Source organism: Sinocyclocheilus grahami, unplaced genomic scaffold (genome assembly GCF_001515645.1).
Source record: "Sinocyclocheilus grahami isolate Dianchi unplaced genomic scaffold, SAMN03320097.WGS_v1.1 scaffold315.1, whole genome shotgun sequence".
NCBI lineage: Eukaryota > Metazoa > Chordata > Actinopteri > Cypriniformes > Cyprinidae > Sinocyclocheilus > Sinocyclocheilus grahami.
The window spans coordinates 968,112-987,011 of record NW_015505494.1 but is presented as its reverse complement, the minus strand read 5'-3'; the positions used below and the strand labels follow the sequence as shown (position 1 = coordinate 987,011).

The 18,900-nt window shown below is 36.4% G+C and overlaps 1 protein-coding gene and 2 long non-coding RNA genes across 3 annotated transcripts; 1 reads left to right on the top strand and 2 right to left on the bottom strand.

Moving 5' to 3' along the window:
• Positions 1-282: 282 nt before the first annotated feature.
• LOC107601935 (uncharacterized) lies at positions 283-1,743 on the bottom strand. Its single transcript, XR_001610988.1, has 5 exons — positions 1,666-1,743; positions 1,268-1,320; positions 1,046-1,111; positions 772-806; positions 283-496 (listed from the first exon to the last, which is right to left on the bottom strand). It is a non-coding gene; the product is annotated as an uncharacterized lncRNA (long non-coding RNA).
• A 3,804-nt stretch (positions 1,744-5,547) lies between these two features.
• On the bottom strand, positions 5,548-6,412 carry LOC107601934 (uncharacterized). Its single transcript, XR_001610987.1, has 3 exons — positions 6,335-6,412; positions 5,937-5,989; positions 5,548-5,778 (listed from the first exon to the last, which is right to left on the bottom strand). It is a non-coding gene; the product is annotated as an uncharacterized lncRNA (long non-coding RNA).
• Positions 6,413-7,044: 632 nt separating this feature from the next.
• On the top strand, positions 7,045-17,049 carry LOC107601927 (ubiquitin carboxyl-terminal hydrolase 46-like). Its single transcript, XM_016294286.1, has 6 exons — positions 7,045-7,373; positions 11,493-11,573; positions 13,229-13,442; positions 15,429-15,670; positions 16,766-16,842; positions 16,962-17,049. Exons 1-6 carry the CDS (start codon positions 7,338-7,340, stop codon positions 17,047-17,049), a joined length of 738 nt encoding a protein of 245 aa, XP_016149772.1. The 5' UTR covers positions 7,045-7,337.
• Positions 17,050-18,900: the final 1,851 nt, after the last annotated feature.

Here is an 18,900-nt window from a genome sequence, read left to right as displayed (position 1 = left end):
TCTTGCAGAGTTTAGCTCCAACCCTACAGATCATGATCCATGACTTGGTTAAGAACAGGAGAAAATAAATAAAACACCTACAAGCAAGCATCTTTCTTTATTGGTAACAATCAATGCATAACTAAAACATTTATGCAATACATACACCGCTTACAACAGGGCTGTCCTGTCTAAACTCGGTCCTGGAGGGCCGGTGTCTTGCAGAGTTTAGCTCCAACCCTACACAAACACCTGAACCAGCTAATCAAGCTCTTACTAGGCATAGAAACTTCCAGTCAGGTGTGTTGAGGCAAGTTGGAGCTAAACTCTGCAGGATACCGGCCCTCCAGGACCGAGTTTGGACAGCCCAGGTTTACAAGAAACAATCACCACCACTCATTTCAGATGTTCTCCAAACATGGCAATAAAATTAGCTCTACTCAAGTTGCATCACTGCCAATGAACAAGCAACCAGTCACCGAATACATGTGCCCCAAAATGAAGCCATCAATGGAATCTGTCGAGGGGAAAAACCTTAATTAAATTTAAACGCAGACAAACCAGGTTACTTAAACATTGCCTGCATTTAATTCTTATATTTGCATGTGTCTTGCGACAGGATCCAGGCACAGAGAAGTGACCTCTGACCCAGGTTTTAGCAAGAGTAGCTCACTGTACCTCCCTGATATGGCCACTAGAAACACCAACAGCCTCCAGTGGGCAAAGCATAGGAGGGAACATGACTAGATCAAACTGGTTGCATGAAAGTGTTGATGAGACCAAGTTACTCACCTAATGACTGTAGTTCTTACATTATCTGCCATTAGCTGCAAAATACAAATTTAGACTGATTAGCAAGCATCTTACCACAATTAGCAAGGCTAACGATTACACAAAAAAATGTTTCTCCCGACAGGATCCGAAGCAAGGATTATTAAGCCAATACTTCAGGTTTTTGAGAGATTTCATTTAGCCCCCCCGTGTCGATCATTCAAGACATAATAGGACTTGAATGTGCAATAAAAGGGGCATACAAAACTAGAAATAGTGTAATTAAATCACTTACCACATAACAGTTAGAGAAGGATTCTTCAGCACAACTGTAGCCTCATGGCTGAAACAATATTTGAGCCTAGACATTAAAAAAAAAAAGGGGCACAATCAATCAAAATACACAAGCATACTAATTTTACTGCTTTCCTTTAAGCAAGATCTACAGTAATGAGACTTTCTCTAACCGCTTGTGTTAGTGAATGAGAATCTTAAAAATAGTTAAACCCTTCCTTACCTTACGTGGAAACTTTAAAAAGTTTCTTCAGTCAGGGGGTTTAGATGGACAATCTATTAAAGAAAAGAGATGCAATCAACATCAGCAGACAGACCTTACATTCACCACGTGCGTTCTCGAGCCAAGGCCACACATGGCCTTCCGCCACAACTTAATATTTCTATAGTTATGATCATGGCTTGGCAGCAAGCTGTACAACACTTTCATAGAGCATCTTTTGTTTTACTCTGAGAATTATTTTACTACCTTTCTATGCACTTATAAAGCTCAGTTAACTGCTCTGATAAACTAAACTTGACTATTCGACGTGTACATGTTGTGCTTACGTGTAAGTGTAAAACAAAGCATATCTTCAGGTAAATAAGAAACTATACAAATATCTGAACAAAGACACTTACCAACACCCATACTGCATCCGCTCATGCTGTCGCCAACCGATCGCGTGATCTTGTGCAAGAGGCAATGAACACGTGTGACCACCGCCGGTGCGAGGAATTCTGGGATATTTAAAGGGGAAGGACCGGAAAGACCGGAAGGACCGCCTACCGTTCATTCCAGCGAATCGGCTCTTTCTAGTAGTTCATTCAAAGATAAAAACGACTCCTACAAACGCTCGGACGATTCTGTCTGATTGATGAACAAATCACTTCAAAAGTTATGGAAAAAGATTAAACTCTAATCTCAGTCTAGCGGTAAAATATCAGCAGGGCATATGAGACGGTGTTTTTAAAAAAAAGACTGTACACTAACACCATGTTCACAAACTATTACTCGAGAAATTATTTGTATACTTTCGCATTTAAACTACTGGGGCCTAATATTATTTATATGCATAAATGTATGGAATGCACAAGAGTAACGTTACTTAAATATTACCGATTGAAAGAGAATATATCATTTAGCGTTGCAATATCCTCAAACTTCATTTATGCGGTTTGAATGTACTGTGTGGAGTTGTGGATTGTGCATCTACAAATTCTATTGGCCACACCGATAGTTCGAACGCATGTTTTCGACATTCATTGGTGACTCAATCTGTCAATCAACTGAGCAGCGTTTCATGTCGTAGACACCAAATGCACCAATTGCGTCCCAGTGGGCGGGGTTTGACCGCTAATCCAGGATGTGAATGTTTTGTTTAGTCCGTGCAACTGGCAAAGATGTTTACAATAAATATATTCTGCATTTTTATCCTTAGTTGCAGTGACCATGAAGAAAACAACTAGATGAAAGCCGCAGACGTTTATCTCTCGCGTTGTCTGCACTTTGCATGAGCAGAGGGGATTGAATGGTCACTGATTGCTGTCCTCGGTTGGGATTGCGGCTTGGCCTGTCAGTGTACTGCTGTTACAGTCATGTTTATTTCATAAAGATGGCAACGAGGGACACATTATAAACTAAATGACTGTCAGGAACATCGCCTCCATCTGTAATATGGTAAGTATAAGGTGTGGATAGCGTGCTGGCTAGCTCTTACGTAATGATGATGGTTGAATGGCTTTCCTCACAATCAGGTGCATGACCTCATTTCTGAGCTGCTGTATGCATGGCTCACCTCTGTACTGAAGCTTCTATCATATCTAGGCATATTTACTCGCTCAAATAATACACTGAGACTAGAAGTGTATACTGACTTTACAATATAGCAGAATCAGTGATGCCCTTTTTATGTTGTGATAGCTCAGGTTAGTATCTGTGTTGTTAATCTTGCATTTGAAAAGATAAAACAGTGATAATTAGTAGGCTAATCTGTGTTTAAGGGGGCTTTCTGTAGTTGTTTAACTTCCTGGGTGTATGTCAAGTCAAGTCAAGTCACCTTTATTTATATAGCGCTTTTAACAATACAGATTGTGACAAAGCAACTGAACAGCATTAATTAGGAAAATAGTGTCAATAATGCAAAATGACAATAGTAAACACACATTTTTCAGTTAAAATGTATGTGTGCTTTACATAAACATTTACTGCCTCTGTATTGCCCTGTTGTCATTTTGATAGTATGAGCATGTTTCAAAAATGTTACTTGTTGAAATATTATAATATATGAAGCTTCTCTAAATAATATAGTTCCCACAAAATGAAAATTGTTATAATGTACAGGTCGCTTCTTTCTGTGCACTTTGAATGAATGAACAAAAAAATGTAAACAACACCCTAAAAGCAGCAGCATCTTTTGAAGTCATATGATAGCTTTGTGAGCTGTCATCTGCTGAAATGGGATTGAGCTGAACAGTACTGGATAGGTCTTATTCTTGCTATTATGAACTAGATGTGTTATTTTTAGTATTAATTATATACTATTATAGTATTTACTAATATTTAGAATTAGCTTCTGTTTTAATGTTTTCATTTTTTTTGTTTTTTTTTTTAGTGTTAGTAATTTGTCTAGTGCTTTTGTCATTTTTATTTCATGACTGCACTAAGGATAGAGTAAATGTCAGAACATTGAACAATGAACCATCGGACCATCACTGTAAATATACTTATTTTAAGCAAGAAAGTTCCTACAATTTTGTACTTAATCTCTCTGTAGTGCTTTTCTTTTTCCATTTTAACAGTTTTAAGATGGCTAATGGGAGCAGAGCCCAGTGTTTTATGTAATGCTGTCGTTTCTGTGGGATATCCGATATTTAGGGCCTGTAACTGGCCTGAAGCCTCTATCCACTGTCAGATGTCATCCGCAGATAACTGCAGGTATTGTGTCAGTCTGAGCTAGATGTGGTTAGGAACAAGAAGAGTGAATTATTGCCAGCATGAGGGGGCACAGACTTAACGTCTGACGGCTGTTTAGTGCTAGTTATGTAACCAATGGCCGGACAGGGTTCATTTGTTCATCGGTGTGTGTTTGGGGCCTCATCTTAGTGGCTCATTGACCACGAATACAAGGCAAGCTAATGAAATGTTCTCCTTTATGTCTTCTATGTTCAGTTCTGCTTAAATGGCCTCAATTAATGTGTATTTGGTGTGCACAAATGCAGACCTGTCTTTTAGTTTGAAAACATGGCTCTATTAACTGTACTTTAGTTGGAGAACATTTGTCTATTAGCTGTGTCTGGCAATATATTGCCTTATATGTTTTTGTGTTTGTGTACATGCTCATTTATGTGCTGTGGAAGGTTTCTAAGCAGAAACAAAGACGGCCTAGCTGTATGTAGTCAACAAGAAAATTCCCCTATTTATGAAGTCAAATTTTGGCAAAAGTATCTTTACATTGTTTAGCCAACATAATGCCACTTCATTTTTCAAAGCCTGTGAGCTCAGAGGATTCGATAGCCCTCATGAACAAATGCAGCCTATCACTTGCCTGTTGTTAATTATTATGGCCTACAAATATTCAAGCTCTTAAGTCTGTCTTGCACAATGCCGTATTTATATTTCAATAGGCAATGAAGATCTATTAGTGCTGGAATTGAAGGTCTCTGTGGATTCATATTTCCTACAGATAAAAAGGTTGCTGTCTCTGTCGGGTTAATAACACTAGACTAGACAATGCAGAGATACCGAGATGGGCTATTTCCCATCTTTCAACTGTCAGTCATGGTCTTGACTTCATTGGTGTTTGACTTTGATCTCTGGATCTGATTGTGGTTTTTAGTCATTACCTGATCTGCTCATTCAGAGTTGTTCAGAGATACTCGGGTTCTAAAGATGTGTTGGGTTATTAAAGGGCTGTCATAAGCACTACTATTCAAAAGTCTGGGGTCAGTAAGTATTTAATGCTTCTGAAAGAAGTCTTTTATGCTGACCACGGCTGCATGTATTTGATTAATATACAGTAGAAACAATATTGACCAAATAACAGTTTTTTTTATTTTATTTCAATGTATTTGAAATGTCCTTAATTTCTGTCAGCTAAGCTGAATTTCCAGCAGCCATTACTAAGTTAAGTTAAGGTAAGTGTTTCTTATTATTATCATTAATGTTGAAAACCGTTTCTCTTGATATTTTTGTGGAAACTGTGATACTTTTTGTTGTTCAAAGAAAGTCCAAAATAACAGCATTTAAAAAATGGAAGTCTAAATATCAACAATATAACAATATAAATATATTTACTGTCACTGTTGATCAATTTAATGTCTCAATGCTGAATAAAAGTATTAATTTATTTTTAAAAAATCGTACTGACCCCAAACATTTGAACCGTAGCGTGCAGTTCTTTGAAAAAATAACAAAATAAATAAATAAAGGGCAATATGTCCCCTGAAGCTGCAAAATACAAATTTAGACTGATTAGCAAGCATCTTACCACAATTAGCAAGGCTAACGATTACACAAAAAAATGTTTCTCCCGACAGGATCCGAAGCAAGGATTATTAAGCCAATACTTCAGGTTTTTGAGAGATTTCATTTAGCCCCCCCGTGTCGATCATTCAAGACATAATAGGACTTGAATGTGCAATAAAAGGGGCATACAAAACTAGAAATAGTGTAATTAAATCACTTACCACATAACAGTTAGAGAAGGATTCTTCAGCACAACTGTAGCCTCATGGCTGAAACAATATTTGAGCCTAGACATTAAAAAAAAAAAGGGGCACAATCAATCAAAATACACAAGCATACTAATTTTACTGCTTTCCTTTAAGCAAGATCTACAGTAATGAGACAGTTTCTCTAACCGCTTGTGTTAGTGAATGAGAATCTTAAAAATAGTTAAACCCTTCCTTACCTTACGTGGAAACTTTAAAAAGTTTCTTCAGTCAGGGGGTTTAGATGGACAATCTATTAAAGAAAAGAGATGCAATCAACATCAGCAGACAGACCTTACATTCACCACGTGCGTTCTCGAGCCAAGGCCACACATGGCCTTCCGCCACAACTTAATATTTCTATAGTTATGATCATGGCTTGGCAGCAAGCTGTACAACACTTTCATAGAGCATCTTTTGTTTTACTCTGAGAATTATTTTACTACCTTTCTATGCACTTATAAAGCTCAGTTAACTGCTCTGATAAACTAAACTTGACTATTCGACGTGTACATGTTGTGCTTACGTGTAAGTGTAAAACAAAGCATATCTTCAGGTAAATAAGAAACTATACAAATATCTGAACAAAGACACTTACCAACACCCATACTGCATCCGCTCATGCTGTCGCCAACCGATCGCGTGATCTTGTGCAAGAGGCAATGAACACGTGTGACCACCGCCGGTGCGAGGAATTCTGGGATATTTAAAGGGGAAGGACCGGAAAGACCGGAAGGACCGCCTACCGTTCATTCCAGCGAATCGGCTCTTTCTAGTAGTTCATTCAAAGATAAAAACGACTCCTACAAACGCTCGGACGATTCTGTCTGATTGATGAACAAATCACTTCAAAAGTTATGGAAAAAGATTAAACTCTAATCTCAGTCTAGCGGTAAAATATCAGCAGGGCATATGAGACGGTGTTTTTAAAAAAAAGACTGTACACTAACACCATGTTCACAAACTATTACTCGAGAAATTATTTGTATACTTTCGCATTTAAACTACTGGGGCCTAATATTATTTATATGCATAAATGTATGGAATGCACAAGAGTAACGTTACTTAAATATTACCGATTGAAAGAGAATATATCATTTAGCGTTGCAATATCCTCAAACTTCATTTATGCGGTTTGAATGTACTGTGTGGAGTTGTGGATTGTGCATCTACAAATTCTATTGGCCACACCGATAGTTCGAACGCATGTTTTCGACATTCATTGGTGACTCAATCTGTCAATCAACTGAGCAGCGTTTCATGTCGTAGACACCAAATGCACCAATTGCGTCCCAGTGGGCGGGGTTTGACCGCTAATCCAGGATGTGAATGTTTTGTTTAGTCCGTGCAACTGGCAAAGATGTTTACAATAAATATATTCTGCATTTTTATCCTTAGTTGCAGTGACCATGAAGAAAACAACTAGATGAAAGCCGCAGACGTTTATCTCTCGCGTTGTCTGCACTTTGCATGAGCAGAGGGGATTGAATGGTCACTGATTGCTGTCCTCGGTTGGGATTGCGGCTTGGCCTGTCAGTGTACTGCTGTTACAGTCATGTTTATTTCATAAAGATGGCAACGAGGGACACATTATAAACTAAATGACTGTCAGGAACATCGCCTCCATCTGTAATATGGTAAGTATAAGGTGTGGATAGCGTGCTGGCTAGCTCTTACGTAATGATGATGGTTGAATGGCTTTCCTCACAATCAGGTGCATGACCTCATTTCTGAGCTGCTGTATGCATGGCTCACCTCTGTACTGAAGCTTCTATCATATCTAGGCATATTTACTCGCTCAAATAATACACTGAGACTAGAAGTGTATACTGACTTTACAATATAGCAGAATCAGTGATGCCCTTTTTATGTTGTGATAGCTCAGGTTAGTATCTGTGTTGTTAATCTTGCATTTGAAAAGATAAAACAGTGATAATTAGTAGGCTAATCTGTGTTTAAGGGGGCTTTCTGTAGTTGTTTAACTTCCTGGGTGTATGTCAAGTCAAGTCAAGTCACCTTTATTTATATAGCGCTTTTAACAATACAGATTGTGACAAAGCAACTGAACAGCATTAATTAGGAAAATAGTGTCAATAATGCAAAATGACAATAGTAAACACACATTTTTCAGTTAAAATGTATGTGTGCTTTACATAAACATTTACTGCCTCTGTATTGCCCTGTTGTCATTTTGATAGTATGAGCATGTTTCAAAAATGTTACTTGTTGAAATATTATAATATATGAAGCTTCTCTAAATAATATAGTTCCCACAAAATGAAAATTGTTATAATGTACAGGTCGCTTCTTTCTGTGCACTTTGAATGAATGAACAAAAAAATGTAAACAACACCCTAAAAGCAGCAGCATCTTTTGAAGTCATATGATAGCTTTGTGAGCTGTCATCTGCTGAAATGGGATTGAGCTGAACAGTACTGGATAGGTCTTATTCTTGCTATTATGAACTAGATGTGTTATTTTTAGTATTAATTATATACTATTATAGTATTTACTAATATTTAGAATTAGCTTCTGTTTTAATGTTTTCATTTTTTTTGTTTTTTTTTTTAGTGTTAGTAATTTGTCTAGTGCTTTTGTCATTTTTATTTCATGACTGCACTAAGGATAGAGTAAATGTCAGAACATTGAACAATGAACCATCGGACCATCACTGTAAATATACTTATTTTAAGCAAGAAAGTTCCTACAATTTTGTACTTAATCTCTCTGTAGTGCTTTTCTTTTTCCATTTTAACAGTTTTAAGATGGCTAATGGGAGCAGAGCCCAGTGTTTTATGTAATGCTGTCGTTTCTGTGGGATATCCGATATTTAGGGCCTGTAACTGGCCTGAAGCCTCTATCCACTGTCAGATGTCATCCGCAGATAACTGCAGGTATTGTGTCAGTCTGAGCTAGATGTGGTTAGGAACAAGAAGAGTGAATTATTGCCAGCATGAGGGGGCACAGACTTAACGTCTGACGGCTGTTTAGTGCTAGTTATGTAACCAATGGCCGGACAGGGTTCATTTGTTCATCGGTGTGTGTTTGGGGCCTCATCTTAGTGGCTCATTGACCACGAATACAAGGCAAGCTAATGAAATGTTCTCCTTTATGTCTTCTATGTTCAGTTCTGCTTAAATGGCCTCAATTAATGTGTATTTGGTGTGCACAAATGCAGACCTGTCTTTTAGTTTGAAAACATGGCTCTATTAACTGTACTTTAGTTGGAGAACATTTGTCTATTAGCTGTGTCTGGCAATATATTGCCTTATATGTTTTTGTGTTTGTGTACATGCTCATTTATGTGCTGTGGAAGGTTTCTAAGCAGAAACAAAGACGGCCTAGCTGTATGTAGTCAACAAGAAAATTCCCCTATTTATGAAGTCAAATTTTGGCAAAAGTATCTTTACATTGTTTAGCCAACATAATGCCACTTCATTTTTCAAAGCCTGTGAGCTCAGAGGATTCGATAGCCCTCATGAACAAATGCAGCCTATCACTTGCCTGTTGTTAATTATTATGGCCTACAAATATTCAAGCTCTTAAGTCTGTCTTGCACAATGCCGTATTTATATTTCAATAGGCAATGAAGATCTATTAGTGCTGGAATTGAAGGTCTCTGTGGATTCATATTTCCTACAGATAAAAAGGTTGCTGTCTCTGTCGGGTTAATAACACTAGACTAGACAATGCAGAGATACCGAGATGGGCTATTTCCCATCTTTCAACTGTCAGTCATGGTCTTGACTTCATTGGTGTTTGACTTTGATCTCTGGATCTGATTGTGGTTTTTAGTCATTACCTGATCTGCTCATTCAGAGTTGTTCAGAGATACTCGGGTTCTAAAGATGTGTTGGGTTATTAAAGGGCTGTCATAAGCACTACTATTCAAAAGTCTGGGGTCAGTAAGTATTTAATGCTTCTAAAAGAAGTCTTTTATGCTGACCACGGCTGCATGTATTTGATTAAAATATACAGTAGAAACAATATTGACCAAATAACAGTTTTTTTATTTTATTTCAATGTATTTGAAATGTCCTTAATTTCTGTCAGCTAAGCTGAATTTCCAGCAGCCATTACTAAGTTAAGTTAAGGTAAGTGTTTCTTATTATTATCATTAATGTTGAAAACCGTTTCTCTTGATATTTTTGTGGAAACTGTGATACTTTTTGTTGTTCAAAGAAAGTCCAAAATAACAGCATTTAAAAAATGGAAGTCTAAATATCAACAATATAACAATATAAATATATTTACTGTCACTGTTGATCAATTTAATGTCTCAATGCTGAATAAAAGTATTAATTTATTTTTAAAAAATCGTACTGACCCCAAACATTTGAACCGTAGCATGCAGTTCTTTGAAAAAATAACAAAATAAATAAATAAAGGGCAATATGTCCCCTGAAATTGCCACATTTTTTACATTTTTAGGGGATACAATTTTTATGATTATTATAATTATATTTAATTATATTTGTATATCCATACAAAACTACACTACTTTAATCTGTAACCTGAAATACATTCTTAATTTGAACAATTATGGCTGTTAAGCAATAAAATAAAACTAACATCAAATTCAAAATGAGCTGTTATTAATGATATCATTACACTGTAATCCCTCATTATTGGAGCATTTTGTCTTCAAATTTTAAAGGGGTTGTATCATATGGAATAAAATTTTCCCTAATCCTTTGTTTAGTCTATGACACATACATTAAATGCCAGAACTGAAAACATCCTCTGCATTTATTGAAACTGATTTGCAAAATGGCTTGGGTTTCTAATGTCTGATGCCTAAACATGCTAAAATAAGACCACCGTATTTACATATTACTCAATAATAAATATATAAGACGTGCCTTCAAATCACTTTATCATTTTGTCATATTCAGTGACATTTCTGGCAATTTCTAGGTAAAATTTCAAAGAATAAAAAGTGAATACATGTAATACATACCGTAGATGTGGCTAGTACCTTTTGAACAGCGAATTTATCTCTTGTGATCTGTCACTGGTTTCAGTGTTAGAAGAGAAAACGTCTGGAGTCCCATTGTACTGAGGCCAAAGTGAAACTCTTAGCTTGTCCTGCTGATTCAGTTACATTCTGTCATGGATTCTTATCCAGCATCATCCTGCTTAGTTGTTCTATCCATTATTCATGTCACCCAGTTGCTGATAAATTAGACCATTACAACACTTGATCCTTGATTATCAGTTTGAATGGTTTGGATTTCAAACAACATATACCTAACTGCCCATGGATTTTTTGCAGTTATTGTGAATGTTATAAGCAGTTGAACATAGTTATTGTTTGTATAAAAAAAATTTTTAGTTTCTAAATGACTAAAACCAGAACACCTCTCTGTATTCACTTTTAGCATGGATATTTATTGATAGTATTCCACACTTGGCAATGGCATGTGAATTAAGAAAGCCATAATTATGTCTTACCGACTGCTAATGATATAGTGCTATAAAAAGCAAACAAGAAGCGTAGGTTATTGTGTCACTTGCAGCATCATAAACGAGTCATTCTCCAGCAGTACATGGTGATTTTGTACCTCATATTTTCATTTTGGTGGCTTAATGTCACGTCATGGAGTTTTAGAGAAAAAAAAACTTTAGACATAAATGTCTTTAGCTGTGAGTCTTCTCACTTTGTCTTAAAATGTGATGTATGAGAATGAATATTTAATGTAAAATTAAAGTGTAATTGCCAAGCCTTTTACTTTTTCTCTCAATTTCTGTTTCAGGGCACCAATGCCTCTGCTCTGGAGAAAGACATTGGTCCAGAGCAGTTCCCTATTAATGAACACTACTTTGGATTGGTCAACGTAAGTATCACACAGCACCAGTCTAACCCTTAAACAGACACATCGCTTTACATGTGAGCCAGTGGGAGCAAAAAAATATTATACCCACATGGTAACGGTTTGCATATTTGTTCAGTGAAGCATTGAGTAGCTTGGTTTTCTCAGTTTTGTGCATGTTATCATACCTAACAACATTATTCATTGTAAATTTGAGGAAGACCCCAGCATCGAAACAAAGCAACCAGCTGAAATGTTTCACTGAGCTGGCGAAAAAGCACAGTTCACAACCTTTGCTAACCATTTAATTTGTTATTTTCAACAGAAGTGAGTGGTTTATTTTGTACTCTTCTGCAAATTATATTAGCATTTGGTATTTTACTGCAGAACATGTCAGCTTGACAAAGCTGAATTTATTCCTGCTGCCATTAGTGCAGCTGGTGTGATTAATGAACATGTTACTGTTCAGTCTTATAGCTGAATCTTTCAGGTCAAGCTGCCGAGCAGTTAATTCAGTGAATCATCAGGAGATCCACAGAAATCAGGTCACAGTTGTTATTGTTCTTACTGTCACTTATTTAGATTAGAAAGAGGTTCACATAAATTAGGTCACAGTTATTATAATTTTTTAGTTATTATCACAGTTATTATAATTATTTTTCTTTATTTAGATTTATAGGAAAACTGTCAGCCTGATCTAATTAGAATTGCTTTCATTTTAATTAAGAATGTATTTATTGCCATCATAATGTGACGATAAAACAAAGCAATTAGCTTAATGAGAGAATTGGTTAGTTTGATACCAAAATGATGTGTCTGAGTATATATTAGAATGCCACGCAGAAAACTGTGGCGTTCCTGGAGGTAAGTTTATATCTGTATCCTTCTTGAATTTAGGGATCTGTGTTAAATATGTAACTTTGTCAACAAAGGTGAGATTAAAAAAAAAAAAACATGCACCATGATGACAGTTAAACAGTTTTAATTCTAAACACACTGTTTCCAAGAAAAAAGTACCTCTGCAAAATATTGATGCACTAATAATGTGTTAACCTGAAAACACTTTTAATAAGACCACAAAGTGTTGAGTTTCAGCCCATTTGCCCCTAATCACTGCATTTCGACGTTTATTATTGTGTTTTCATGTTCAGTCATTTTTGTCACTTTCGAATACTCATGGCATCTCTATCCTGTTCCTGTTTCCCTCTCTTATTCTAGTAAATTTCTGTCTTCTCTCTGCTTTCGCTGTCAATAAAAATGCCAAAAAGCCCCTAAAACAGCTCTATTGTCAGTGTGAGGGAACAGGAAAAGACCTTTGGAAGGGAAACAATGCTCTGTTGTCACGGTAACAGCAAGTGCTGCTCTTTCAGCCCGTGCAGGTCATGTTTTTAAAGAGCTTTTGATTCCACCATTCGTTTTTTTCAGCCATTTTATTTGCTTTTAGTGCCGAGCAGGGAGTTTTTCTTGATTGTAAATGTCTCATGCAGATCCACATTTGGTGGGGTTCTCTGTGTTTGACCCATGTCTGGCACATTTCTTTCCTGGCACTCTTCCAGATTTTATCTCTCGGTTTCATAAATCAGATTTAATTGCGTCCCAAGTGTCCTTTGTTTGTTTCCCGCTCAAGGATTGATGAGCTCAGCCTGAATTAATTCCTCTCTCTTTGTCTTTTTCTCTAGTTTGGGAACACGTGCTACTGTAACTCAGTGTTGCAGGCTCTGTATTTCTGCCGGCCGTTCAGGGAGAATGTGTTGGCTTACAAAGTCCAGCAGAAGAAGAAGGAGAACCTTCTCACCTGTCTGGCCGACCTCTTCCACAGCATCACCACGCAGAAGAAGAAGGTGGGCGTGATCCCTCCCAAGAAGTTCATCTCACGTCTGCGGAAGGAGAATGGTGAGGGAACCAAGGGATCGAGGTTTGGCTGGTTAACATGGCCTAGTTAACCACTGCTGGTAGATACTGTCTGTAACTACACCATTATGAAGGCAAAATGCATCTTTCTGCATTGACATTCATTCAAAAGTAGCTGTGTATTTTGGTCAAATAAATAATTTTGCAACATCTAATATTATATATCTATATATACATATATTTAGTTCAAAATCTTGGGGTTAGTAAGAGTTTTTTTTTAAAGAAATTAACATTTATATTCAGCAAGAATATGTTCAATTGGTCAAAAGTGACACTAAATGCAAATCCTGTGACACTGAAGACTGAAGTAATGGCTGCTGAAAATGTAGCTTTTCCTGCATAGGAATAAATTACATTTTAAAATATATTCAAATAGAAAACATTTAAATTGTAATAAAATTTCTGAATATTTTACATGATTTTTGATCAAATAAAAGCAGAATTGGTGAGTATAAGACTTTTTACCCAAAGCAATTATAAAAAATCTTGAGCGGCAATATATTTTTGAAGGGCTTTTAATAGCATTCAATGGATGTCGCAGATTATTTTTATTTTTTTTATTCCTTAATTTCAATTAAAATTTTTCTGGATTCCATTTTTTATTAAATTTTAATAGTCAAAAAGTCTAATCATAAAAAATTCATTTAATTTTTTTCACCAATTCCATTTTAATATTTTCAGGGTTCTAAGTTTTATGATTTAATACAAATTTATCATCAGAACTGTGGTAATCAAATTAATTCATAAAACTTTTTTTTTTTTTTTGCCAAATTCTGCATTAATGTCTATAATAGCTCAATTCTGTCTGTGTGTTCCGCATCTTGGAAATCATAGGGCCCTAATTCCTGTGGTGCCAACAACCAAGTGCCCATTAGCAAATTGGCAGATTACAAATGACGCACTTTCATTGTGTAACCTTCATGAATGGTAACGGACTTGTCAGAAATTTGCGGAAACAAGATGTTTTCAATGTTGACTGAATGAATGACACATTCACAAAAGTAAGACATTGAACAGACTGTATTTCTTTTTCATTTTTCCTTCAGATAAAGTTAAATATGGTTTCCACTCTTACTAAGCATCTGTTTACTGCTAATTTGTCATACCAGAATCCCACAAAACTGCTCAAATGTTTTCAGATACATTTGGTTGTCATTTTGTTAAATATATGCAGTTGTTTATGAGAAATGTAAAATCTTGTGTATCCAATATATGCAAACGTGTTTTCTGGTAAAGGTGTCAACACGAGTTTGTAGGCAACTACTAGAGCAGTATCTAGCGTTCAGACAGGAGACTGTGAAAAATCAAACCTGTCCATGATAACAGAAAGCCTCTGTGTGATATACTGAAGGAGAAGCAGGTGTAACAGATCGTGTGTGTGTGTGTGTTTTGAGGGAGAGGGGAGGGATAATATGTAGCATAAAAGAGGATTTGTTCTTCTGTTTCATTCCAGAAAATGCCCTCGCTATGAATGAACAATACAGACCTCTATCAGAGAGACGTACCTTCACCAGCTACACACATACTCACTCACACAGAGTTAGCTTTATGATTGCAAATGCTAGACAAAAGTTAATTACTTTTTAGTAGAGTTAACTGGAACAGACTGAAAAATACAGGACTTGTGCTTAAGAAGCCAAATTTACGAGACCGTGTCAGATGTTATGAAATATGCTATTGAAACATAATCTTGTCAAACACTTTTGAAGATTTCAGACTTTCCCCATTCAAGTAGATTTGACCTATCCTTATACGTCCCAATTGTGATTTACAGTGATTCTATCATCAGTTGTTGCTTATAATAAATACATTGTCATGCATTGGTGTGGATGCTAATATAGTTATTGTTATACTTATCTTTATAGTTCTTGGTGTGAATGGCATTTTAGTCTACAGATAGTTCCTTCACAGTCATTTGCAGGATTGCAAGCTAATGTTACACGTTTTGCTCTCTGGCTCTTCCTATAGACCTGTTTGATAACTACATGCAGCAGGATGCCCACGAGTTCCTGAACTACCTGCTGAACACGGTGGCTGACATCCTGCAAGAGGAGAAGAAACAGGAAAAACAGAACGGACGACTAAAGAACAACGGCACTGCCATCGCCACGGACACCGAGCCAGAACAGAACAAGGTCGAGCCCACCTGGGTTCACGATATCTTCCAGGGCACGCTGACCAATGAGACACGCTGTCTCAACTGTGAGACGGTAAGAGTGTTGCTATGTGCAATAAGTATTAATAAACAGCCAATATGTTATTAATAGGCATGCTAATAAGCAACTAGTTAATATTGAGAATTGGTCCCTATACTAAAGTGTTACAGCATTTTATTTTATTGTATTCTTTTGCTTTTATTTAATACAGCTATGGAAGCCAGTTTCTGCGAATGAATAAAAAAAAATAGAGATAATTGCGACTTTTTAACACAAAATTATGGGATATAAACTCAGAATTATGAGATATGAACTCAGAATTGTGAGACTTAAACACAGAATTATCAAGATATAAACTAAAGATATTAAATTTAATTCTAAGATAAAAAGTCGCAGTTACATTTTTTTTTTTTATTCCATGGCCGAAACAAGAATCTTAATTGCAAGAAGTAAACTTGGAATTCAGAGAAACAATGTCCAAATTCTGAACTCTTTTATGCCTATTTTTAATATTAATGAAAAATAATATATAGTTAATAAAATTCTAATCATCTAAATTTTGTAAGGGATATGTAAATGTATGAGCAAAGTTGTATTTAATTTTTTTTTTAAATATCGGAGTGCTCTTCTGTTAGACAGACATTGGATTGTTAGATTTTTTTTTTGTATTGTGAGTTGTCTTATACAACGACATTCGGTCAATGCTTTGAATTTTGCAGCCTGAGGAAAGAAACTACCATCTCTCTATCGTGTGACCCACTTTTCAGTCTTTTCTGTTGACTAACCTACTTTTTCTTCGCATTAACACATTGCCGCTAGACTACAGTTGAGTGCTATCACGCCGTTACACGCCTGTGCTCTCACACATCCTCACTCGTGGCTTTCTGCAATAAGTGCAAGACAACATGAGACAATCAGGTCAACAGAGTGCAACCCGTTCGCCAGCTGAAACGGGTGTTCGTAGAAAGGGGTCGCCAACATGCGTGATAAACGTCTTTGTAGAAATGAGTCCCCACTAACTCTCTGCCACTTGAAGATGCTTGACAGCTAATATTGTCTCTGTGGGTGGCGAGATCACACTTTCTGAAGATATGTGTTCTCTTCTTTCTCAAATGCTTTGTGAACTCACATGTCCTTTTGTTTTTACAGGTCAGTAGCAAGGATGAAGACTTTTTGGATTTGTCTGTAGATGTTGAGCAGAACACTTCAATAACACACTGTCTCAGGTAGACATATAAAAACACTGTAACATAACAGTAGTCACGCATGCTTATGTACACAACCAGTTGTTTTCCTCTGTGTTTATGCTCTTTGATAGATGTGTTTTTTCTGGTGGCTTTTACAGGGGCTTCAGTAATACAGAGACCCTGTGCAGTGAGTATAAATACTACTGTGAGATGTGCTGTAGCAAACAAGAGGCACAAAAACGGTGAGCGTCATTGTGTCGGATGTGTATTGATATAGTGTGGTAGTGCATGTAAGGTTTCAGAATGACATACTACTATACTATACTTAATGTTATTGCATTTGATTAAAACTTACAGACTTTGCTCACATAGGAAATTCCCCCCAAATAACTGATGATGTTTGTACCTTTTTATGATTTTTTTCCGACCTTGTTTCCTAGGATTTTTTGTAGGCCAGTCAAAATTACTTGTAAATCTCCCATTATGCTGGGTTTTTTTTTTTCGAAATATTGGATTCAGTCTTTTTATCAACTTGTTTTCTTTTAGGTTTTGTATTTACGAAACCATTGAAAATTCTTTGAAAGAAAAGTAGATTAAATCCACGATTTGCTGATAATATAGCATATTGAAATATTTCGAAGCAATTTTTTTAAAGACCCCACCAAACTAGATAAAAGGTTTTCAGCATAGCACAAGGGTTAAGCTGAAATGCTGTAAAAGTGGAGTAACTTATTTAGTGAATTCACCCTGTACTATTTACTTAGTTACAAGTGTTAACAACCTTGCAGTCAGCTCTTGTTGTTAAGGTTCACCCAAATCTGCTGGTCCCGTCTGACTTCATCCCACAAAGCAGTCTGCTTCAGTCTCCCCTTTAGTTCCTGCTTTACTTCCTCCAGTTGGCTTGAATACATATTTTTTTCTCCTAAATAGATGTTGTAACTTGGTCCCTGGTCATTTTTACAAAGCAAAATGATGTGGCATTTCATTTTATCATTACTTTGAGGTGTTAAAGGAGTAGTTCACCCACAAATTCGCTGAAAATGTACTCACCCTCAGGCCATCCAAGATGTGGACGTGTTTGTTTCTTCATCAGAACATATTTGGAGAAATTTAGCATTAGACTACATCACTTGCTCACCAATGGATCCTCTGCAGTGAATGGGTGCCGTCAGAATGAGTCCAAACAGCTGATAAAAACATCACAATAATAAGTAATTCACATGACTCCAGTTAACAGCTTGTGAAGTGTAAAGATAAAGTGTAAAGTGAGTTTGTAAAAAAACAAATCCATCATTAAGATGTTGTAATTTCAAAACATTGCTTCCGGCTAGAATACAATGTCCTTAATATTTGCTTTATCAATTGAAAAAAATCAGGAGAGAAATATGAACGGATCAAAAGTCAAAGCAATTATAAGCAAATATATCAGTGAATTTTGATGGAAGCGTTATGAAATATATAGACTCGTATTTTAGCTGGAAGCAACAGTTTAAGTTTAAAACGTCGATGAATTTATTACTAGCATGCAGCTTTTTGCTAGACAAGAAACTACTTACTGGACTGGAGTCGTGTGGATTTCTTGTGGATCATTGTTTTTATCAGCTGCATGGACTCTCATTTGTTCTGATGAAGAAACAAGCACAACCACTTTTTGGATGGCCTGAGGGCGAGTACATTTTCAGCAAACGTTCATCTTTGGGTAAACTATTCCTTTAATACATGAAAGTCTTGAACATGTGAGATCAGTGGTAGGAGAAACTTGAAATGCACCAGTCTTGAGATTACTGCAATGCGGTCAGTAAAGTTTAGGTTTAGGGCTTATCGAAGTATCTGATAGGTTGTCGCTGTTACGATAATAACATGCACACAATTACTTCAATTTAGTGATGTGAGTGGCTTTTATCTGAGAGGGCTTTTACTGTTTAATATACGTTGTTCAGTCAGGAGAGAATCTGACTTCGGATAAATGGGGAACTTCATAAAAGACCATAATCCTGTTTTTTTTTTACATTTAATTTTGTATATAAATGGGAGAGACTGACTTGAAATAGTCTCTGAAGGGAAACAAGGTGCAATACAGGGACAAGATAAACATTC